Below are 24,892 nucleotides of genomic sequence, written 5' to 3'. Positions count from 1 at the left end.
TGCTTATGGGCCCTGCTGGAGATCAGATACTTGACTCTGTAGTCCAAACCAGAATTGCTAGTCCAGTGGTACGGTTTTGAGGGTCTGTTCTCAAAGAAATCTGTGTCCTGCAACTTGCATTTGATAAAGTACAATTTTGTTTAATGCTTTCATCTTAAAAAAGAAGCCAGACATTTTAAAATATGTTATTTTAAGTGACTTTAAGTAAGCATGTGACAAGGAACACCAACCAATGACTGCAGTAGAATATCAAATCAGAAGTTAGGCACGGCTGTCTAGAACAAAGAATATAACCATCTACAGGCTTGCTTTTTTGTCTTACCCAAAGTTGAGTGAAACGGTGCTAGCTGTCAGTGTACAAGTGTAAGAATCAATCAGTTATACTGTTTATACTGGATATCATCTAGTCGTTGTCACTTATCATTCTTGATAAAAGCTAATTTGAAATAACAGTGTAAAAAAACCCAAACCCATATAACCAAATTATGACAATTGTTATTATTCAGTATAAAAATATTTGGATTTTTAAGAAAAATGATCTGTTGCCGTCCGTAACAATTAGGTTGGCCTCTTGTACTGTTCCTTTAGCACCTATGGACTGACAGTGATGGATGGCAACCTGGAGTTACACCCTGGCTTTTCAAGAACAAACATGGATTTTCTTGTTTTACTCGGTTCTTGAGTGTCTTTAATGCTAAGATGATAAAGTTGATAAACTTCAGTTTTAATCTTTCCCTCCCTTCTGCAGTACTGCATGAAAAACGATAGCCTTTGCTTACAAATACATTGCAAACTTGGAAATATGGAAAGCGGAAAAGAAGCAACCATTCAGGTGCATCTGGAGGCTACGCCTTCGCTTCTAGAAATGGTAACACAAGAATTTTTCATGCCTTGAAATGTTCCCCTCAAGTATATTTGCAGTATTCTTTGCACATAAATTCTAGGTATTAATATATTATTGCACACTGTATGATTAAACCCAAATCTTTTAGGTGTTAACCTATTTCTTGTTTTCAAGGTGAAATATGAAAAATGAAAACCACTGAAAAATATGGATTTTAGATTATCACTTTATTTTACACTGTGTATTGCTTTGCCCATTCTGTCTGGTTTATGTAGGACTGGGATTTAATTTCAACTCATAAATTGTACTTTTCTAAGAAAAGCAGCATGGATGTGGACTTAAGTAAAATCCAACTGGGCTTTATTCCAGCTTCTGGTCCTCATTTGTTTTGTGATCAGAAAAAGGCACCATTGTGCGTTTGTGGGAGATTCTGTTTCTGCGAGCAGCTGTGTTACCATTTTTGCTGGGTAGGAATTAACGTGTTGAAGTCATTTTTTTTTAAAGGAGAGGATTTTTTTTATTTTTTAAATCAGGATGATGCATCATCGTTGAAGTTTGAAGTAAGAGCAACCGCCTCACCAGAAAAAAATGCAAAAGTTATTGAGCTACACAAGGACAAGCAAGTTGCATATGTAAGATTCTTTTAATGAATTTGTGATAAACGGTTAAACTAGAAAAACCAACAACAATTAAAATTGTGAAATTCTATACATATCTATAAACATGCAATGAATATAGTGTTAATTACTTAAGAATGTAATTAATTTTCCTAGTTTGTTTTAGTACCTTATAGGAAAAAAAAAAAACAGTTAGCACTAAACTTATTTTCTGCTTTCCAGGTCTATTTGGAAGGAGTGCACCACCAAAAGCCAAAATACCGTGTTACTGTGATAATTATTGGCATAGGCTTAATAGTTGGTGTTACCTTGTTTTTGCTTCTTTCATTTGTATTGTGGAAGGTAGGTTTTCAGTGTTTCTCAGTTGTTCTCAAGTCAGGAATTCGCATTGTTGGTGGATTTTTGGATCTCTTAATGCAGATTAAAGGATAAATATTATTTTATTATGATCTTTCCTTTCTAAAGAAACAATTCTTCCTGTAACGTGGGAGGGGTTTTTTTCAAAATACTTCTCAGTTTTCCTTCACTTTTCTTCTGCATATTCTGCATCATCTGTTATTCAACAGCACAAACCCCGAGTTTTATATGGCATCTCATGTTTGCAAATGATTTATATAATTTAATGACATCAAATGGATCATTGTTGTGGGATAGTGCTCCTTTTTTACTGTCACTTGACACATGATGACTAATAGTCTACAACTACAGTTTCATGCCAGAATTGAACGTTTAAGATTTTAAACTGCAACATAAATGCTAAAAAAATCCAGTGCATAAGTAGAAAAGAAAACTGAAGGATGTAGCTTCTCTGGCAAGCGATGAAGAGGTTGTTAACTTCTTTGCCTACACGCAGACTTTCTCCATCCCTCATTTTTCCCAGGGAGGTGTATGAAACAAATTTAACAGGAAGGTTTTAATACCATTTCACATTTTAAAAAAAATACTGGATTCTGTGGAGTGTTAGAGTTCACGAGCCCACACGTCCTTACTCCTTGCAGGAGAGCACTAGCCTCCCAAAAAGTAAAAGAAAAAGAAAACCCACTTTTTTGATGGTTGAGTAATGCTTGATTCCTTGGTATGACAAAGCAACGGCAAATGCCATCATTCATAAACACCGTATATATGCATTTTATTTTAGTTTATCTTCTATGGTTTTGATCTGATAACAAAGATTTGCTGACAACAGATTCCAAAATTGTGTATTTCAGATTGGCTTTTTCAAAAGGCAATACAAACCAGTCCCTCAAGACAAGGACAGAAGAGACAGCTGGAGTTTTACAACTGGGAACAAAGATGAGTAAGAGGGGAAATAAACATTTGATTTTAAAATGAAGACTTTAAGATTCAGGTTAATTCACAGGAGAGACATCAGTAACAAGAAAACTGGTCTTGAGCTCACTCGCTCTTACAAAATACACTTTATTTTGTTGAACTGTATGGAGGACTACACCTTAGAGTACTGTTGCTTTTCTAATATGAAAATGGTAAAACAGTTTGGTTTGAAGTCTCACAGTAACATTTGAAATGCCACATATATATATCTGGTTTCAAACAGACAGAAGAACACTAAAGATAAAGAGAAGAAGAATTACTTACCGGAAAGAAGAATTTCTAGAAAGTAACAACGTTTGGCCAATTCTGGAAAATGTCAACCACATTAGCATGAGTTATTCTATTAATTCTCAAGTTTCAATAATCTTTTGATTAGACATTGAAGAAGAAATCCTCCCTCATCTTGCTGTGGCAGTTTTACAAGGGTAAATTAGCTTAAATTAATAGAAGGACCATAAGTAGAGTGCACGGATGTAGAAAACAGCTATCAGAAGCTCTCTTGGGCTTCTGAAGGACCTCGTAAGCTTTGGCTTCACAGGCACAGCCACAAGACTGCAGAGACTTAGACAGCCAGGCAAGCCAGAACCAGCAAGGTCAAAGGTGGATTCAGAGCAGGGAGTTCTGTGGGGTAGCCTGGAGACGCAGCACAGAATCTTCTCTCAGCTGTAGGAAGAGTAATGTATTGGAAATCATTATTTGTAGCCATCTTTTACATGGTACTTGCAAGCATGACCGAATTAGTTGTTTCATCATTTCCTCAGATATTGCTGCCATGATGCTTTGGACTTCTCCAATGAAATAATTCTGGGGGGGGAGGTTTTAAGCAAGTATTTATTTTTATTTATTTGAAGATTTTTCTATAGTACTTAGCATAATAGTATTTGGTACTGGCATTCTTCCAGGACCTGAAAAAATAAAAAAGACTTCGCATGATGACAAAACAGAGAAACACATACCCAAAAGACTCCAAATGCCAACCTTACTGGGCCAAATTTTATATTTAGTTGTGCCACCCTTTACCTGAAAGAAGTCCTTTGGAGAGCTAGCTTGGGTTCTTGTGAAGTTTTCAGATAAATACCATCCAAACAGGCATCCTCAGAAGCCACTCAGCAGAAAGGCAAATGCCTGAATAGAAACATGGTTCAAACCACTGCTCTGCTACTACAGGAAGTTTCTTCAGCTAGATGTAAGTTTGCACTGCCACCTAGCTTTGGGGAAATAGTACAATCCAGGGGAAAAAAACCAACAACGCATTACTTTACTTTGCTCCCCAGTACAGCTAACTGGAGAATGTACAACTTCTTCAATAACTGAGCTTATTGCACCAGCAGTACGCAACGTGGCCTTTCTTGCCCTGCCCTTGACGTCCTTCTGAACTGCGAGGAGAAATGAATGTAGCATGTACACACACTTCGAAGCCGCACCACCATTCGAGAGTTAGCCTAAGACTCGAAAGCAACGCAGAGTGCCTTCACCAAGCACTTCTGCTAATAGAGCGTTTGGTGCCGTAAAAGCCACATTGTCCACAGAGCCTAAAGGTATCAGGGACCATTTTGTAATTTCCTTTCACTTCGTTTGATGCCAAAGATGTGAATCGCTCAAAAGTAAATTTTCTCTCTCAAATCTTCTGCAGTGTAAAGACAAATGAATGTGCATATATTTTTTAAAAAAATCAAAATAAAGTATGTGAAGAATGAAATATTTTCTTGCAAGTCTATGAAAATGTACACAAAATGCTTATCTTCCAAAGGGCTTTAGTGAATTTTTGCACTTTAACCAAAATATCTTTGAAGAAGAATGAGTTTGATATTACAGCATCTTGTGAAAAATATACCTCAAATACCGGAAGGAGCATTAACATTCTTTTTAGTACAAACAATGCAAAGAAGTGAAAAACTAAAGCATTTTATTTATCTTTGAAGTAGTTTACATAAGTCAGTACATGTGATAATGTTGCCTTGGAAATTGTATAATTCCTATTCAGATTTTATTATTAACATGTAAATGTTGGCTGCCTCCTCTTAGGATAGGAAGCAAAACTCAATTAGCTTTTATAAGCCAGGTTGACAAAAAATGAATGTATACTGTCCTGATGATGGCAAGGTTCTAAAGTATCGCTCAATTGCATTTTATTAAAAAGAACCCCAACAAGTGAAGCACATGAATGCTGTTTCTTCTGCGAGTTCAATTATTTTGTTAATTTTCAGTTATGTAATAAAAACAGTTAAATCTACGAAAAGTAGCTGGAGTCTCCTTCTTAGACAACTTTAGGAAGGTTAGTTTGAATTGCCTTAACATTCTAAAAGTCCTTGATGTGAATAGCATCAATTATAGTAGTTTAACTGGAGACTACTCAGTGTGACTCAGACCACGGCTATGAACTGACGTGAGAGATTCCAACCGGACACGAGGAAAAATATTTTCCTCATGAGGCTAGCCAGGCGGCGGAACAGGGGTGCAGAGAGGCTGTGTTGTCTCCACCCTTGGAGGTTTCAAGGCTGGTCTGGGTGAAGCCCAGAGCAACCAGATCTCATCTCGCAGCTGGACCCTCTGTCAGCGGGAGGTCGGGGCAGAGCCCTGCTGCAGCCCCCGCCAGCCCAAAGGATGCCCTGACTCTGATCCTGCTCTGCAGCTGCCAACTCCACTGCAAAGAGCAGAACTAGCTGTAAGATGCCTATAATAATTATGAATTTGGCCTTTACTACTGGCTGGGTTTGTCCGCAGAAATTGCATGAGATTTCCAACAAGTAACAGCATGTTCTTAGAAGGCAAATAATAAATCTGCAGTGCTTTAGGTGCAGTACTACTTGGTTTTGTGTATTTATCACAGGGAAGAATTCTTCACAAATAGTAATTAAATAAAGTACAGTAGCTATAGATCCTATGTAAAGCCTTAGGCCCTTGATTTAGAAGATCTTAAAGGGATGAATTTTACATTAAACGTGACTGCTTACTGAAGAAAGAACTTAAAGCAACTCATTCTCACCCTGAGACAATTTCATTCCATTATTTGTCAGCCACCTTCTGAACGATTCATAGACAAGTCACCAGGAAAACGTTCATTATCCCCGTGGTCTTGCAGACGGGTGAACTTGTTGATCTGCTACTGTTCATCATCTCAGAGAAAGCCAGTTCCCAGGAAGAACAGAGTCTTAATTTGCTGCCATCTCAAATAATTGTATTAAATAAGTTACAAAAAACCCAGATGATATTCATAAAAATTATGTTTATGCCCTATAAGGAAGTTATAAAAATTTAGGTAAACTCTTTAAGTTATTTATCATAACTTTATTCTCAGCAATAACAAAAACTATGCTGAGTATCATTTCAGTTCTAGGATAGACAAAATATTTTAAAATATTTATTTTGTACAAAGAGTAGTCTTTAAAGTACATTTCAACGAAGAAAAGCCGTATAAGACATCAGCATATTCTATTGCTGTTTGACTAGAAATTATTTGAAAGCAAATACATTAAGGCAAAATTAAAAATGATAGCTAGAAATGGAAGTACTTGATTAAAAAAATAAATAAATTCTATTTTGCCACCATTCTTCAGTATGAGGTCGTACCATACCTGCACTCACCAGCTCTATTTGAACTGAGCTACCTGACAACACGGATAGCAGCAGCAGACTTAAAAGTATCTCATACTATATTTATTGCAAAAGCTAGAATAATTTTAAAGAAAAAAAAATATTTTCTTCTATTCTGATGGACACTGGTCAAAGCCCAAATTTATAAGAAACCAATATAATCAGTTTTCATTTTTTCTTGTTAAGCCTGTTTCTTTACAATTAAATACAACCTGATAAAAATATATATAACTACTTGATAAAAATTTAAATCCAGAAATATTACGAACATCCCAGTTAAGCTTCTCCTACAAAATGAATTCAGTGAGTGAAAGCCTGGGACCTTGGAAGGCTGTGCAGAGAGGTGAGAAAAGGATTCTTTAACACTGAACTTGCAGCGTGTCCCTTCTATATGCAATTGCACGTTGCTTGGGAACTCTCCAGGTCATCAGTGTCCACTCCGTAGAGATTAATAAGTTGAGGATGGACCCTGTGAAATGAGGAAGTCAAACTTTATCTTCATTAACTCTTGCAATTGGCGCACCACCTCTGGGGGTTGGGGGGAAGAACAAATACGTATGAACTACTACATGGAATAAAAACAGGTGAATTACATTTTGACAATTCATCTAAGGTCATCATTCAAGGCCAGGTTGGATGAGGCTTTGAGCAGCCTGGTCTAGTGGGAGGTGTCCCTGCCCAGGGCGGGGGGGTGGGATTAGATGATCTCTGAGGTCCCTTCCAACCCGAACCATTCTATGATTCTATACTCTTTAGAACTATATATTATATATTCTATAATATGATCTGCCTTTTATTTTACATACCAGAGCATTACTCTGAGCTCTGTGCCTTCGGCTAATCCTGTGTGCATTGCAGCAGCACGAGCCACCGCCCATTTAATTCCACTGATCATCCTCCGATTGCCCTGTGCCGTCCCAGTCTCTTTCTTCGCTCCCACACACGGAGACTATTCTCAAGCAGCAGTTTCCCACAATTGAACAGCTACATGTTTTTATTAACCTTACACACACTGCTTTCCAAGCAGGAATCCTTATCCCAAAAGGAGCTCCTCCCAGGAGTCACGGACCTTTATATACATCTGTTCTGCTCTAAGAAACAGGAGGGTAAAGTAACCGGCAGAAAGCAGAGAGGAAGTAGAGCTGGAGGCTGATGAAGCCCCAGAAAGGAAAGGCCACGTGGGTCCTAACGGACCTTTCCCAAGATGGGCAGAAAGCAACAGGGCAGAGGCCCAAGCAATGGCCAAAGGGCCAGACTGTGCAGTGCACAACAGAACTATTCTCATAGCACTTACAACACCCCGTTTTGGTGTCATCTCTGTTATATACAGGTGTAATACATTTAAGACTGTGGCACTAATCTGTTACAGGTATACAGTCCATAAACACAGCGCTTAGCCTTACCGAATGTGAACTTCTGATGCTTCTTTCATTAAGTCTCCATCTATATTCCAAGGGTAATTTCCTTCTGCAGAAGCAGGATTCAAATGCGTATTTTCTTTGGCATCAAGCCCATTTTTAGGCCTTGGTTGTACTTTTACTTCTTGAACCGTGTAGGTCTCAACAAAGGGAAAATTGAACTAAACCAAACACAGATATATATTAAATGAAGATGAAAGATATTGGGGGTAGCTTAGCAACAAACTGTATTACTTGAAATTAAAAAGCTTGCCTTTTATTTTTTTTTTTTACTTAAGTAAATAGGAACACTTAACCCAAGCTTTGACCACATGAGGCATTATACATTCCGTCTAGCATTTATAGATTAACATGCTATTTTTATCCTAAATAGCGCCTCAGAAAAAATGGTGGCGCTCCATTTGCATTCCCATATTGGACTTGCTGGATCTCCAGGTGGGGTGGTATATTTTGCACATGCCAAAAATGGCACACGCTTTCAGGATATGTGAAAGTCCAAGCAGATTTTTTTCCTGTGCTCTGTTCATTATTACCAGTAATCCTGCCCTAAACAAGGCTAGTTAGAATTCTAGTAGATGGCCCTTTTACGTTTAAAGGAGGGTCCACATCTCCTTGTCTAACTACAAATGCAGAGAGAGAAGCAAAGCCTTCCTCCAAAAGCGTAACTGGAAAGCATAAACAATTTCCTAAGTGCAGCTGTTAGTGCTGTCACATGGAATCGTGGCAAAAATTGTGACCTCTCCCCCAATCTCCCCGACCGTTGATGAATTCAAACCTAAACCTCCTTGTAAAAGTGATTTCCCATAATCCTGAAACATTTGAATGAGCAGCCGGGTGCTCAGGCTGCGCGTTGGGTATTTAGGACAGCAATAAGGGCGCTGCCTTTGGATGCTTCATTTTTCTCTTCAAAGACAGAATAATGACCACAATTTTGACGTGCTGTTCTGCAAGCATTCGTAATTAGATGGAATGCACACCTGCTAAAAATCAACGGTCATAATCCACTGCTACCAGTGTAGCGTGCCATGATCTGATGAAGTTACGGACTTTACCTATTTCTGACAGAAGTGCATGATGCCCCCTCAGCCTGTGTTCTGCATCTCACTACTACACAAAATCTAAACACAGCGTGCATTTCCTTTATTGTGGTGAGAGGGCTTTACACCCATAAAACTATGGTACAACACAAATACAATTTAAACCACAACAGATGGGCTGAAATAGGCTAATCGGTATTAGTCTAGTGATTTAAAAAAAAAAAAAAAAAATCAGATAAAAAGGGGGCTAATGTATTCTGACAGGAAGCTAAGTCTCCTTATGAGGAGGCAAACATTAACTCTTGCAGCCTATCTTTTCATAATCACCAGAAAGAAATTAACAGTACCTGATTTTTTATGCTGGCATATCTTTTCAGATGTTTTATAAACTCTGTTCGAGAAGTATTTTGTACAAGAATAAGAGCCATGCTTCCATTATTTAACCTGAAAAGCAGACCAATTTAGTTCCCAAAAGAAAATTCATTAATTTGGAAGTTTAACAGGCTATTCAATAGTCTAGGATTTTTTTTAAAAAGCTATCAAGAGTAAATTAATAGAATAGTCTCAATGGTTTTTTTACATTTTTTTGCCAACCCCCCCCGTAGAGCAATATAAACTATGCAATTGAGGCTATTTAGCATCAATATAATATACACTGTAACAATAAAATCGTACTCCCTTACCAATATCCTTAATTATTGAACCAATCCAAATTATTGAACGCAATACATATAATTTCTAAAATCCTGGTTTTCTATTTAAGTGATGGTTTTTAAACACTGGGCATCACCAATTTGTTTTTTTGCTTTTCTCTCCAGCAAGGTACGATTACCATAAACGCTGTGAGGCGGAGCTTTACCAAGACACCGTTGGCATGATGCAGGCGAGCACGTCCCCACCACACAGCCCAGTGCAGGTGGGTTCACTCGCCTCCTCCATTAACACTCATGCTGCCCTAACAAAGATCCCCATCTTCAACTATGCCACTATTCAAACTCTCTACGCCGCTCTCGGTACAGTTCTACTTACGCGTTTCACCACGCACATAAAAGTTAAAAGCTAAGGGAAATTTTGCACAAGATAAAATAGTCATATCCTGGAGATTAATCAAGAAGAGACCCTACAGCGCAGATACGCAATGGGTATCCAGTCGCCATTGATATTTTAGCATCAATATTTGGGTTAGACAATGAGCTAGTATCAATTCACACATTCCTTAATGCAACTGTCCCTTGTCGCAGCAGCGAACAACATAAATCTCAGCACACTCATGCCTAAATCCTGTTTAAGCTGTAGAGACAAATTGACATTCACCAAGAGGAGCGGATGGACACGACAATCACTGCTGAAATTGGAGTCTATATAGAGATTATGTACTTCATATCTTCTGAATATATATGCATACACGTATATATATTTATTTATTCAGCATGTACCCTTAGAAAATACATTGAGAATGTTTAAAAATATATATATTTCCAGCCTACCACCACACATCTCTCCACACTCGTAGTTCTCTGGCTACTGAATGACTGCATCAGGAATGTTCTCAGACTACGACACAGCACAATCTAAGAAGGTAATTTTACGTAACCGTGCAACAAGTCACCCAGCATAGCGTTACTTTGCTGATTTAGAAAACAGCAATGGTGAAATCGAAAAAGTTGCCTCCTTGTCATATTTGCTGCAATAAAGGGGGACAGCAGGCTGCCGGGCAATGCGTTTGGCACTACGGCCTTTTATCTTCAGAGATGACTAAAGAATTCTCATTAATCCTCTTGAAAGTCCAATCTGCAGCGAAGCACAACACCATGCTCCCAGAAACAAATGTCCCGCATGGCTCACCTAGCGAGTTAAACATATCTTGGCATGTGTCTGCAGACTTAGGCTAGTATAACTAGAGTTACAGGCAGCAGCCAAAGCTTTCATTCCACTTCAAATGTCTTCACATGGCAAAAACCTCTTGAGGAAAACAGGACAGAGTAAAGAAACCTAGCTGAGTTGAGCTGAACCTTCCATGATGGGTCTCGGGTCTCTAACAATTAGTGCAACGTTTATGTTTCCCGTACTGAAAAGCCTTACAGTCAAGATGCTATTCGCTATGAGAAATGAAGCACTTGTCTAAGAGTCTGCTCTTCCTACCCTATTAGCTGACTTCACTCCTACGATGATTTTTTTAAGGCAGGGGGGGAGGAAAGGATGTCCTTATATGAAAGGCTAGGGGGATCCACCGAGCAACTACACTGTGGGAGAAACAGGCTCATTCAAACCTGAAATAATTGCATGGACTTGTCATAAAATTCTCTGTCACTGAGAAACAGGTGCTAGAACAGATGGAAAGAGAAAGCAAAGCTAAAAAAGAGTGATTTCTTCAGTTCTTGTCAGTATTTTTCTACTGACTGGTATATAACACACTAAATGCTGAACAGAGTAAATTCCTAAGTGGGGATAGGATCAGGGCACTATCTTGAGGTATATGAGGCTTAGCGATACCCCTGTAGCAAAGAAAACTACTCAATTAGAGTTTCATCAAAAACATTTGTTTCTACATTGTTTCCAAGAAGTCAGATTCTACCAGATGAGACAGTATTTTTGAAGAAAAATACCTGATCAATTCTAAGGCACACCTAATTTTCACCTAATGATAATCAAATGAAACAAAACAGAGTCATTGCATAAACTTTCCTGACTGCTGGTGGTTTGTTTTTTTTTTTTTAAATAGATACACACACACATACACATGTGAGTTTCTGCATTCTTTTTTGAGGGAGCGTGTCGTATTTCATGTACAACTACAAAGTTTGTACTTGCTATTCTGCTTAATCATCAATGGGGTACATCAAGTACAAATATTTATCACCTGATAACTGTTTTGCTCACCACAAAGCATGCTCTCCACAATGAGCTAAAAGCACTATGAGTCAACGTCAACAGCCAGATTACATACTCATTTGTTTCCCAAAACCATACATGTATAAACCCTGCATTTTCTAAGTTCAGGGGGGAAAAAAGAGCAGGGGGAAAAAAAGTCAGAAGACAAGTCTGAATATCAGTTCTTTATAACAGGAGAAAGAGTCGTGCTTCGTTTTTGCTGGCTGTAAAGCAAAAGATGAGCGGCACCTTTATATTTGAAAAAATAAAATAAAATCCAAGAATGAAGTTTCTGCATATAGCCAAATCCCATGACAGATGACTGCTCGATGACTACTACTTAAGTCAGACTTGCCAACTAATTTAATCACAGCAATTATCCACTCATTATTCTAGTTAGACTGCTTGACCTTATTTGCCTGATCCAAAAACTGATTACAATTCCTGGGATTATTGAGTCTGCTGCAGTCCACGCTCCCTCCCCCATTCCAGAGGGTCTAGACTACCTAAACACAGGCTCGTATTCTTGGAAAAGCCAAGGTCTTAAGGTAAGATGTCAGAATTTATAGACATGACTAATACTCTAAACCCCTACTGACCTCGTATTAGGTGCCAAGCCTCTCGGTGCCATTGAACACAGACAAGGGATTGCCATAATGCTCACATTCAGGAAGTGACCCTGAATTTTGTGCCATTGATCCTTGCTACCTAAATATAACAGAGTAATTCTATATTACTCCAGTTCAAACAGCCACAGTTCGCTTTTAAATAACCAGAAAAGCAAAAACTCACCCTTTTTTTTGATCTTCTCTTTCTTCTTTCTAAAAGGTTGGAAACACGTAGGTAAAATAATTTAGAGTCATTTTAGCACATTTAAACAACATCTACTGTAGAAAAAAAGGAAGATGTCAACGGAAGAAAGGATTAATGGAACTGAACAAACCAGTACTACTGAGTGGAAGGCTGCTCCGTAACAAATCCTCTATAGTCTACAGGGAACGTTTTAGAAGGTGTAAGAATTTGGAGTTGTCAAAACAAATCTTTTTTTTTTTAAAGATTGTTTCACCCGATGGTCAAATTTGAACAAAATTAAGAATTCGTAAAATTTTTATCTTCAGTGACACATATTTTTGTAGCTTTAGAATTGTTTGGCTCAGTTTTATTTACCTGTCATTCTCATGAGAGTCTTCCTGTGGAATCTGTAGAGGTAGAAACGATAATTCACATTCTTCTGGCCTAGAAAAGTATTGATATTTACTATCATGTAAAACAACATTATATGTGCTAGACAGATTTTATCCAAGTTAAGATTATTTTAAGGAGATGTTGACTGTACAGAATTTATCTCCTCTTTAACATGTAAGAGGGATATACACCACATCCGAGTTAAATCTGTCTGCAATTAAGAAGTCAAGATAGATAAACTACTGTCTATATTTTTACCACATTAATTATTGCATTTTCCTCAAGAAAATGAGAAATACTAGAAAAATACAACAGCTCACGGCATACTTGAGATCGGCCAGTGTTTTGATAAAAGCAAAATCCTTCCGCTGACTGGAGGGCATCCAACGGTGTTTTTCAGCCAAAGCCAGAGTCCTTGCACCAAAACCAAACATAGCTGAGAACCCAAACCGCAAAAGCTTGCTTGGAGTACTGAAAGTACAGACGTCCACTGGTTGAATGTGTCCTAAATTTTCAAAGATAAAGATCAGAAATTACAAGTAACGTCTGTATTTCAAACGGAATACATCTTACCATTTCTTTTGCATCTAATTTAGCTGCGGGGAAAAAACTCTAGACTCTTCTCTCTTTAGGAAGTCAAGTTTTACTAACGGAAACCAGAACCAATCTAGATATAATTAAGCCTCTATAAAACAAGTCATTTCAGAGAACAACGTTCAGATGCTTCAAAATGTTAAAAAGGCCATGGCGGAAATTCAGCTACTTCATCAAGCTGCAAAAGGTCTGACTCTTAATTCTATTCAAATTTTCAAGAATTAGTATCCTAATACCATAAAGTAAAGCGTTCCTAGTATCCTAAAGAAAAATTGCTTTGAGAGGAATATTAACCTTGCTCAACTAAGTATTTGCCATTTCCTAAGACCTGAAAATAAGGTTTGCAGTAGCGACGTAGTTTCTCCTTTTAGCAAAATTACATTTTCACGTTCAAAAACCTATTTATTGTGCAAACCAAATGGCGAGTGATACAGTTTTTTCTACTAATAAAGCTTTCTTATGGAAACTGTTAGTATTTTAAAGAAATGCACACAGAGCTAAAAAGCTGAATGATACTTTCCCAGAAATATGGCAATACTTCCCTGAAAAGTCCAATCCTAACCACTTCCCGAGCTGGAAGTACTGTATATTTTCCCATTGTCTTCAGCAGGTACATTACATCAAAATAATCATGTGATTATGCAACCAATCGTTGCATAATAACACACACAAAGTAACACTATTCCCACAATCCAGTCTGGAAAAGGTTACTTGTTGCATTAAAAGAACACCAGTAATAGGGCTTGAATGCCAAAATGAGACATTATTCCATGGCAGATTTTAGTTACCAAAAGACGAGGCCCACAACCTTCGCTACTAAACTATACTCAAAGAATCACACCCTTTCCAGTACACTATAAATCAGGATAGAATCACTTGGGTTTAAAAGTCTTACAATATAGTTTGCAGTGATATAGCATAACGGTAAGCCTTTCTTAAACCACTGGTTATGGCAAAATTCTAAATGCTGCTTCATTATTTAAAATCTGATAGAGTATGTAAAAAATATTTACCCATTACAATGTGCAACGTTGCAGTCACTGCATGCTTAATACCGTAGAGAGTGTGGGCCAAAATGTTAGTAGTACCTGTAAAAGTGAACACAAACGGTTGTAGAAATGAGAGATACAGAACAGCAAGAAAAAAAAAATACAGCATTTTTGAATAAAGAAACTGAGACATTTATCACATTTTCAAAAAAAAAATTAAAAAAAAGAAAGCCTCCCCACAAATTACTTTGTCTTGGTAACACCAGAAATGCTGAACAGTACAAATTAAAACCATTAAAACTTCCAAAGGTCTATAAAATCCTCTCCACAAATTCCTTCACAAAATGCCATAAAAAAACAACGGGGAGGGGGGTAAGCTTAACAAAAATTGCCTTTTTTTAAACCATCTCCCTAAAAATCACTTCCTCTTTACCTAGAATGCTGTAATGACAACTGTACTAGAAGGCGGATTATCTAATAAGATATATTTGGGGAATATTTTTAAGTTGGAAAAATAAAATAATACCCAGGCAGTGCAAAACTGTACATGTCCCAGACAGAATTCTACTAGATCTAGTCCAAGATAGCTGCTGTGCCTCTTGCAGGCTACATTTTAGGTTCTTAGAAGCAATAGGGAATAAAATTAACTACTGCGCATCAGCTTTACCTATGAGAACACATTAATAACTGAAACACAGAGAGAACATAGAATTTGACATGTGTCTGACAAATTGTCGGCTTGTATTCAGTGCATGAAAACGGACCCATCTGACTTGTCTCTGTCACTGCCTGGACACTGGCAGACCAGTTGCACTACAAGGCATTGGAGAGAAGAGATTTATTTATTTCAAAACAAGGAAATGAGTAGTAAATCAGCTGGTAAATAGAATTAAAAAGTCAAGAACTAGCGATGTGAGCATGGAGTTGGAAGAGAGAGTGAAAAACTAGCTACCAGTTTGTAAAAGAAAGCAGCATGGCTCTGGAGACCCATCTTTGGCAGTGACTGATATGTCAAGTCACTTTACCTGTGTCAGAAACATGGATATACATGTAAATTTCTCCCTTCTGCATTAATTTATAGGATATTGTGTGTCTGTGTATCAGCTGACTTCTAAACAGCAATTTATTTTAAAAATCCTGAACAAGGAATGGTTGCGTCTTTCCTAAATGGGTATAGTTTTAACAGCATTTCAAGTTGATTTTTCTCATTGGTCGCATCTCTAGCATTTCTTAGCCAAGCATCAGAGCCCCGGGATTTGTTTCCACAAAAATAAGAACCAGGACCTCCACCAAGCAGGCAGAATATTGAGCTGCTTCGTATCACTGATTAAGGGATGAATAATTCGATAACAGATTCATTAAAATAACAGAAGTTACAAAAGAACAATTTAGAACCTAACATTCCATAAAGGAATGAGTTCAGTTAGATTTTCAAATCATTTTCTTGTTGCTTGAATTATTTAATGTGCTACAGCAGCAACAGACAATTCCGGATGCTAAATTTACCTTCCGTTTTATGCAAGTATTTAAACTTGTCTTTCAAAAGCGAGGGAGAGAAGAGAAGAAAGGGAAAGACGTCACATTTCAAACAAGAGGCACTCAATATTTAAATAAGCACTTTAAAAGCATCATGTGCCAGACTGAAAAATTATATTCGTCCCAAAACTCTGCAATCTTTGATGTCATCTTAGTGGTAGAAAAAAATACTAAATTTGGCAAGACTGATGTACATAGTTACAAAGCCCTAAAGGCATCTTGTCATTATTATTCAGAAGTATATGCTTCATTTTTTTTTTCAGTAATTTCTCTGTATAAGAATTTGTAAAGTAACTGGGAATTGTATCTCAGTATCTCACAGAGCACCTGTTACATCCTTAGAGCACCTTAGTCTCTGAAAGTAATTCAGAATACTCAGAACCTCATGGAAAGCCTTGATAACGTGGGAGAGACGAGCTCTGAGTATGGCTGTCGGGGTTCCTGCTATGTGATGGAAACAAGCGAAGTACATCTGTTAAGATAACAGATACAAAACATTCTTTGAAGTTTACATCTCCAGTGGTACATGGAAGAAATCAGGTTACGTGCAGTTTTATTCTGTGAACAATTACAAGAGTAATTTCATTCAGGTATTTCTCAGAATTTTATAGGTGGCTGTACTATTAATTTCTTTCTCCTTTTCCTAAAGAAAAGTAATGTTTAAATAAACCCACCAAATTGGGATTATGAAGTACTTTGAAAGAAGAATAAACTGATAACTTCAAAGCCTAAATGCAAGTCGTCTTTTTTTTTCTCTCAAAAGAAAGACTCTGTAGATACATTAACAGGAAGTCCAATTTACTAAGAATATTACAGTTTCAATCACTTATATCCAAAAACTTACACCCAACAACTCAACTAAAAATAATTTGAACTTGCCTTTCTGTCCAATATGCATAAAAAAGAAAAGGCAAAAACGTAGCTCCAGACACCATTTACTATGCAAAATCATAGAATCATAGAATGGTTTGGGTTGGAAGGGACTTTAAAGGTCATTTAGTTCCAACCCCCTGCCCTGGGCAGGGACACCTCCCACTAGACCAGGCTGCTCAAAGCCCCATCCAGCCTGGCCTTGAACACCTCCAGGGATGGGGCAAAATAGTGAGTTTTTCAACTCGGTGACATAAAATACAGTTCTATAAGGAAAAGTCAGGGACAAAAAAATTAGTTTTGACCTAAAAAGCAATTCTTCACAGAATGAGTATATGCCCAACACCTTTCATGTTTGAATGACTTATGACATTTAACCTCTAGATTCAACTAATTCTGCTTAGCCAGTGAAGCTAGCTAAAGTAGCAGCTCAAAAATACTCCAGTATTTCCTTCAATCAAATTTTTCCTACTCATAAACTTTTATGGGAACCTCTCCAAAACAAAGGAAATCACGCACACACAGAGCAGATCATTACAAGTCATGCAAATCGTGTTTATTTCCTGCAAATGGTTATTCTGAAAAAATATTTTTCTTTGTCCCTGAAGATCAAGCTAATGAAAGAGCGTAAGGCGGAATATACTTCTGAAGATCAGGCTTGGTATGTCTTAAAACTGGGATTCCTCATTTAAGTAAGAGTAATTTATCAATACAGATGGCAGCAAGATAACAAACGACCACAGCAGAAGTCAATACCAATCTTCATAGTGACTTTAATGAGAATTAAATCTCATACTTACTAAACAGGATAGGCACAAGTAATTGCATCCTTCTCTTAAATCTGTGGAGCTCATTAACATTTGCAGAAGTAAACAAGGCAAAACCCCACCCTTTCATGACTCCTGGGAAAATAAAATAAATTCTGCCCGTGTTCAAAATCGTCAGTAATGTACCCACCCTCCCACAAGTTGAAGAGGTAGAACACGCACAGTTTTGCAGTGGCAAGTACCATCACCTTCTCTATAAAACTCTTAATACACGCCTAACAGTACTTGTATTCCAGTAATGACTGAATAATATGTCTCGTTACCCAGGTCCTATACAAGCAGGATGCCACACCAAAAAGAAAACAAAACCCAAGCTTATGAACAGAACCAAAATAATTAAAGTTATCATACAAAAAAAATTAGAATATAAGCTTTGCTGATTTAAGAGGTGATTCAATAATAGTGGTTTTAATGCTATTATTCATCTTCTGAAGTCATCTAAACCTTTTTCTGCCCCCTATGTAAGCTCGGAATATTATTTACCAGTAACAAGATGGTTCCCCTGAACACTGTCATATTACTTCAGAGACTAATAACCTACTTTGATGCTCGTGGACGGGCTTGCACCCCACACAGATTACTAACACATTTTTAGATCTCACTCCAACTACTCAATTTACTGTAAAAAGGTTTCATCCATACAACTCCAGCATCTCTGCCACCAACATCTTTTTTTTTTTTTTTAAACAGAAACAAAGAAGATTTTATTATTAAAAAAAAAAAGAAATCTCTTCAAAATACTAACCCATTTTCCTGACATTACAAACAACTTCCTACGACCTCCTTCCCAGGAAAAGTGCAAAAGTACCACAGTATGGACAAAGCACCTGCAGGTCATGTAAAGCATGACTGATAAAGGTACCAAACAGAAATTGTAGAGAAAAAAATTGTCCTTGGAAGTGCAAGCACTTCTGCAGTACAATTAACTTAATTAACCAGACAACATGAATATTCATAAGGCTGTTAATGTCTCCCCCATCCAAACAGATAAATGTGATGTAATGACTTCCTAGTCAAGCATAGCTAAAATTCTGATGAAAACTGCACCAACATTTTGGTCCTTTGCCTGAAATATCACGGAAATTAACAGTCCCTCAGTAATATTTTATTTTCTGAATTAATTGGAAATCATGAATTTATTTAAACGAACCATTTAGGACCAAAAGGTTCCCAGTCACCAGATATAGATTGTCTCTTGTTCCGTAACAACTGGATAGCTTTTTTAATGTCCTTCCAGTTCCCCCTCCCCTTTCTCCCATTCCCCCTCAGTACAGTTTCTTAGCAGTAGTTCCCATAGCAACAAACACTCTTGCTAATGGCCAGCAGTACAACTGCAGGCTTCCCCACATCTCATCCATTTGATTTGGACCAGAATAAGGCAGCTCAGTAGAGTATTTTAGTATAAATACACTTCCCTCCGGACCTTTCTCTTCAGGAGGTAACCTGTTTTAAGAGCAGTTCCTTCCCATCAAGTTGGCTGGAACTTCAAAAATGCTGTCTTAATTACTTATAATAAAGGCTAAAAACAGATTTTAAGCCACTCAAATAACGCTATCCCATCATACAGTTTCAATTTTTATTTGGCTGGAGAATCCTAATAATTTGCTACAATGGATTTCGGGGCGGGGGGGAGCAGAATTATTGGACCATTGAGTTCCATCTTCTTCATGTACACAAGCATCACAATTATATGTTTCCTAACTGACTACTTTTTGGAATATCAATAATATGGAAATAAAATAAGCTATAGATTATTTTAAAGAACCCATTAAGGAGTTTTCCACGCTATCATTCCATAAATTGTTCTCACCCTCTTTTAAGAGTCTATGGCATTCTGTGTAACACGCCATACAGCATTCTTTTGGGTTTACAAATCCTTTTTGATCATGACTTATTTGTATTAAACTGAAGAGAGGAAGCACTAATGATGAGGCACAGTGACCTAAGCATGCCCAAGCAGCATAGAGTCAAGCGCTGGAGAAATTCCATCTCAACACCATCAAGATACTCACAGCAACTGAACTGATAAGCGATGGTCCAACTGCTGTACTAAAATTCATTAATTAAAAAATGTAAAATCTTGCATTTTTACAAGCAACTAGTCCCTGTCTTAATGCTGCTTTCAGAAGTGCAAACCTGCTCGCTCAGTTCAGAAGCAACTTGCTCCTCTTTTTGTAGAAAACGGAAAAAGATGACTTGCTGTTAACCTGGCTGCAGGAATTTTTTCCTTTCTAGTTAAAAACATCTGAGAAATTACATCAAATAGTCACATCAACATCCACACCATGCAAAAATACCCCTCCTCTTTTAAAGAGGAGTGATTCATATGAAAGTCCAGAATCAACCCTGCCTGTACTTAGTTCTAGCTAAGCCTCCCTGCCTGGCCCAAGTTATACTCTGAGAAAGGCAAATACAAAAACTGGGACAAGGGACTCCCCAACCCAAAATATGCACACCAAAAAAATCCCCACAAGATGCAAGTACAGGTTAATAAAGGAGCAAAAGGACTTTTCAAGAGAGATTCGTACATTTTCAGGTTTGTAGAAGTAAAGAAGAAAGCAAGAATAGTGTGGATAGTACTAATTTTTTTTAATATAATCCACAAAATGTATTCCTGGGACACCATTTAAAAATAGACACTAAGCATGAATCCAACTGAGAGTCCTGCCAAGAAAACTGGAGAGAGAAGCGAAACAGCATGGCTTATATTAAGGAAAATCTAGAAAACAAAGTTTTCATTTGGTTTCATTTCTGGCAGCAAATGAGGGCAAAACTTAATCTTTGCATGGATCAGCTGAAAATTATTTTAGTTTTCTTCTTCCTGAGTGTCTTCCTTTAGGCAAAGAGCTCATCTGTGCCATTACTATAAATTATCATAATGATTTAAAATCTCGTCATTCGTAATCAATCTAAATCACTAATTTAGGGCATTTATTCAATATCTCCCTTAAGTATCTGAAGCTTTATCACCAAGAACTGCCTTTAGTAGCCAAAACTGTAAAACATGCCAGAGGGAATTAAAACAGATGACTCGCAAAATGTAACGGTACCTTTTAGTCTCACCTGCTGGTATTACTCCAAGAGGAACCGGTGCTCTGACAGGCGTTGGTATATAGTCTGTGTCTTTTCCAGCATCTATCTGGGCTCTAAGGAGTAGACCGTGAGCAACTTCGCTGACAGATCCGTCTCCACCGACACAAACTACCCTATTACAAAACAAAAAATGCTAAACAGTTCAAAATAAACTCTTCCATAGCTGAGCAAACAAGTGGAAGGCAGCTGTCACACACCATATAGACAATGATATTCCAAATAGCTAAAAACCAGTCTTTCTTTAAGAACAAGCTAGGGCTTCACTGTCAGATCAGTCAAGGTTAACTAACAAGATGTAAGCAACCCTATTTCTGCTTTCTTCTGAGTAGGAGTAAATACATTTAACGACTTACAAAATATTTCTTACCTTATCACGCGTTATGCACGTGAACGGATCAGATGGAAGAGTGTGTTAAGCACGTGCTCAAGTGCCCCAGTGGAAAAGTACTTTAAATCTTTCAATGCTGACCCACACAAGCATTCCAAAGCTTTGGAATTGCCCTTATAATAGCAACTCACCAAATATTACAATAAAATTAGAAATACTTGAAAACAGCTAATTCCACACACTACGCAAGCAGTTGAGGGATTTAGCAAGGTATAAAACCCTAGTGCCAGCAATCCTTTGCATGAAGGTACTTAATCACTGCTTCTGGAGCATGTAATTAAACTCCCACCTGCTGTGGTTATAGAAAGGAATGCATTTGTCTGTAAAAGATCTGTTACAGCAAAAGTCTTTTATTTTTTCCTGTTGGTGTTTTTTTTTTTAATTTTTTTTGTATTTAAGTAACTATTAAACTGATTCTCCAAATTAATAATGTTTGAAAGTCAAATGTTTTTAAGGTAAACACATTTTAATCATAAAAATAGTGATAGTGCACTGCAAGCATTTACAATATAAATGCCAGATTTACTTTAGGAGGCATTTACTTAAATTATCTTTTTTTCATATATCTTTATGAATGCAGTTGTAAAACTATGTCCAATAATTCAACCAGATAAAACTGGTATGCTCTTTATAAGAAAATACTCATTATGTTATTAAATGTTTAAATTAACTCAGCTCCCTTAAATTTTTCTTCAGTTCCTATTATTATTTCCTAGCTACTTCTTAGTTTCTATATTCTTAGGAATCGTAATTAGGAGTCATCTCCTGTCTTTTGTCTTACTTTTGGGTTAGATTGGTTTATTCCTAGGCTTAAAAGTTTCTGCCAGAGCAGCAAAAACAGTTCATCTTTGCAGTCTGATAAATTGTACACCTGGAAAGACTTACACGGATTGTCTTCAGGCTATTAAAACTTTTGAACACAGATATATTTTCTTCTCATTTTGAGAGGCTGGGTTTGTTGTTATTGGAAATAGATGAAGAGTCCAAGGAATAACATAAAAATACTGCTGACTTTAATTTTTATTAATTTAGCACTAATCATCAAGAGTAGCCTTTTTGGCTGGAAATAGAGATACCATCAGGGACCAGGGATTCCAAAGCTAATCAGTGAGAACCTACTACGCATAAGCAGCAGGAAGTCTTAAGTCAAATCTGTTTGCTAAGATCTTGAAGAAGGCTTCTTACAGGAAGAAACATCTGTCTAACCATCAGTCTAATCATCAGACACAAGTTTTCTTAACTATTGACTAAAGTCCGACTAACCCGGGCTACTCTAAATAACACCCATAATACCTTAAGGCTCCTGATTAGGGAAGAAATGCATATATGTATGTTATGTATTTCTGTCACTGTGCAAACAAGAAAGTGCAGCTGAGACAGCAGCATCACAAATGCACTCTCTCTATTTGTCACCAAGGCTTGGCCCCAAGGCAGGGGAAAAAAGCACACTGCCAAGTTGGCAAAGTACCTACATTTCCAGGGTTGGTAAGAAAGAAAAAAAACAAAGGTGGGGGGGGGTATAGCAAAAAAGATGGAGTTTATGAGATACACAACATATGCCTATGAACTTGCAAAACAGAGTGGGAACTGGAGAAATCAGAGAAAAGAATTTATATATAGAAAAAACCAGCTTTGACAAAGAATTAAGACATAGCAGTATTGCTTACAGAAAGTACTGAGATACAAACTTCCAACGTACTGCTGCAAAACGTAAGCTTCAGTTTACTCCATAGGCTGTTTAACATGTAAGGAACCATAACTCTCTTAGAGAGAAATTCAAGATCAGAAATTGTATGTTGCCACACTGCTTACCTACTGTAACAAATAAAAAAAACCTCACCTGTTGTGTCTTGCCCTTTATACATTTTTACCTGAATTAGCTTCAATCTGAAATAGGTAACACTGGAAAAGCACGAGCCGAGTGAGAGCAGCAGCCTAACGTGTGCAGGCATGGCCTTCCCTCCACGCCTCACTCGCCTCCAGCGGCTCAGGCAAGGCAGACGAGGTCTACGGGACATGAACTCTGCCGGGTACAAATAGCACTAAACCTACCTACCCTACCTCTTACCACCACATACAGTGCCTGCCACGTCTAAAAGGACAGGAAGCCAAGGCAAAACAGTAAAAAAACACCAAAGCCTTCCAAATCACAAGCAATGCTGCTCAACAAACAGGTAAAACTCCTCAAGGCCTAATGGAAACAGTGAAAAGACATTACGGCAGGTGGCTGCTGGAATTGCTAAAAGTGTGATTTTTTCATCGGTAGGTCGGTTTCATTGTTGTGGAGTTAATTTTCAAGTCAAACCAGATCCCATACATGTCCTGGTTTAATTTTCAATAAACCAAAATTGTAATTAAAATTTTATTTGGGAAACACTGGGGGGGTTTGGGGGGCCTATAACATATTTGTATCTATGGCAAAAATTCTTAGGCTAGACAGCAATGAGGAAGTCACAAAGGACTTCACAGGAACATAATAAAAAGTACACCATAAGCCATTAAACAATTTGAAAAAGGAAATCCCAATTTCAAATATTCTCTTCCTGTTCTTAAGAACAACTCTAAAGATAACGGAGGAGAGACTAGTGATGTTCTGTAGCTCTCTTTTTCAAAGTATTAGTCCTTTAGCATATTATGAATGCTGACCTCATCCTATCAGTCTCAGATTTTACTTGAAAAGAGCAATTAGGATATCTCTAGGTACATCAGTGTAAAGAGTTACCCTTGCAACTCCTCTTCCCTATGGTCTTATATCAAAAAGCATCTCAAGTTAGCTATTTAATGGGATGTTTTTCTATTTTGTGCTTTATTGAATGAGTACATAGACGGAGGCCAGGTTATTTGAGACGTTATAAAACTCATTCTTCAAACACTTCAGAAATTTCATTTTTGCTTATAACCTCTGATTTAAAAAAGAGGTACTTAATTTCCACATGAAAAAAAAACACAACGCTTAAACAGCTAACTTAGAAAGGACAGGGTTCTTTTCACCTCAGAATTCCTAGCACCATACCGACTTAAGGGTTATTTTCTTTCAGTTTCTTCTGCCATATTTGCCCGTAGTTCTGGCTACTGGAGAGAAGTCTTACAAGGGAATTACTCCAGTGACTCTGCCCAATGATCAAAGATGAAGGAACTCAAATACGACTCAAGAGTGGAAGGGGTTTGCGCAAGAAGATACAACCCAGGCTTTTTCTTCTCTGTCTTCATATCTGCTTCCCAGGACAAACTGGTTCCCCAGCTAGCAGCCCAAAAGGCATGTCTTAATTGGAAAGAAATTATCCTCAGAATCTGGAATACGTACATACTTTTTCAGATACACTTTCTCACCTAACTCTGTGAGTTCCTAGAACTAATAAAAATTGATTAAACTATAAAACACTATTTAAGCCTTCTTGTATGGCTCACTGCCTATTCCAACAAGAGTTGTAAGAACGTGGTAAGACTTCCACGGTATGCAAAAATATTCTTATCTATTATTGACTCCTATTGAATAATTAAAGTAAGAATACCAAAGATTGCAGGATTAATCCACATAGCAAGGTCTTTAAAAATTATTGAACAAACATTTTCACTCTTGACTTCAAGTAAGTTTTAATTTATTTATTTTTTTTTAATGGAAAAAATATTCGTTACTTTTAGACAAAATGTTCTCCTTAAGAACCATTTGAATGGATAGAGTGAAATACAAGGCACT

The 24,892-nt window shown here is 37.4% G+C and overlaps 2 protein-coding genes across 4 annotated transcripts in view; one reads left to right on the top strand and one right to left on the bottom strand.

Annotated features, from left to right (window-relative positions):
* The window catches only part of ITGA4 (integrin subunit alpha 4), a 39,846-nt gene extending 34,897 nt beyond the window's left edge, over window positions 1-4,949 (top strand). The window contains exons 25-28 of the mRNA XM_074593658.1: window positions 749-868; window positions 1,378-1,476; window positions 1,684-1,803; window positions 2,670-4,949. Coding sequence (XP_074449759.1) covers window positions 749-868; window positions 1,378-1,476; window positions 1,684-1,803; window positions 2,670-2,762 — 432 coding nt within the window. The 3' untranslated portion in view covers window positions 2,763-4,949. The remainder of the gene's footprint in view (window positions 1-748; window positions 869-1,377; window positions 1,477-1,683; window positions 1,804-2,669) is intronic.
* Window positions 4,950-6,063: 1,114 nt separating this feature from the next.
* Window positions 6,064-24,892, bottom strand: part of CERKL (CERK like autophagy regulator) — a 58,609-nt gene continuing 39,780 nt past the window's right edge. For all 3 annotated transcript variants that reach the window (XM_074593659.1, XM_074593660.1, XM_074593662.1), the window contains 9 exons: window positions 20,778-20,920; window positions 14,506-14,580; window positions 13,226-13,403; window positions 12,881-12,949; window positions 12,506-12,534; window positions 12,313-12,421; window positions 9,190-9,286; window positions 7,791-7,966; window positions 6,064-6,856 (listed from right to left, as the gene is read on the bottom strand). In XM_074593659.1, the coding sequence (XP_074449760.1) occupies window positions 6,775-6,856; window positions 7,791-7,966; window positions 9,190-9,286; window positions 12,313-12,421; window positions 12,506-12,534; window positions 12,881-12,949; window positions 13,226-13,403; window positions 14,506-14,580; window positions 20,778-20,920 (958 nt within the window). In that variant the 3' untranslated portion in view covers window positions 6,064-6,774. The remainder of the gene's footprint in view (window positions 6,857-7,790; window positions 7,967-9,189; window positions 9,287-12,312; window positions 12,422-12,505; window positions 12,535-12,880; window positions 12,950-13,225; window positions 13,404-14,505; window positions 14,581-20,777; window positions 20,921-24,892) is intronic.

The sequence above is a fragment of the Larus michahellis genome, chromosome 7 (genome assembly GCF_964199755.1).
Source record: "Larus michahellis chromosome 7, bLarMic1.1, whole genome shotgun sequence".
Lineage (NCBI taxonomy): Eukaryota > Metazoa > Chordata > Aves > Charadriiformes > Laridae > Larus > Larus michahellis.
The sequence above is the reverse complement of the archived record's forward strand: the minus strand, read 5'-3'. Positions and strand labels throughout refer to the sequence as shown.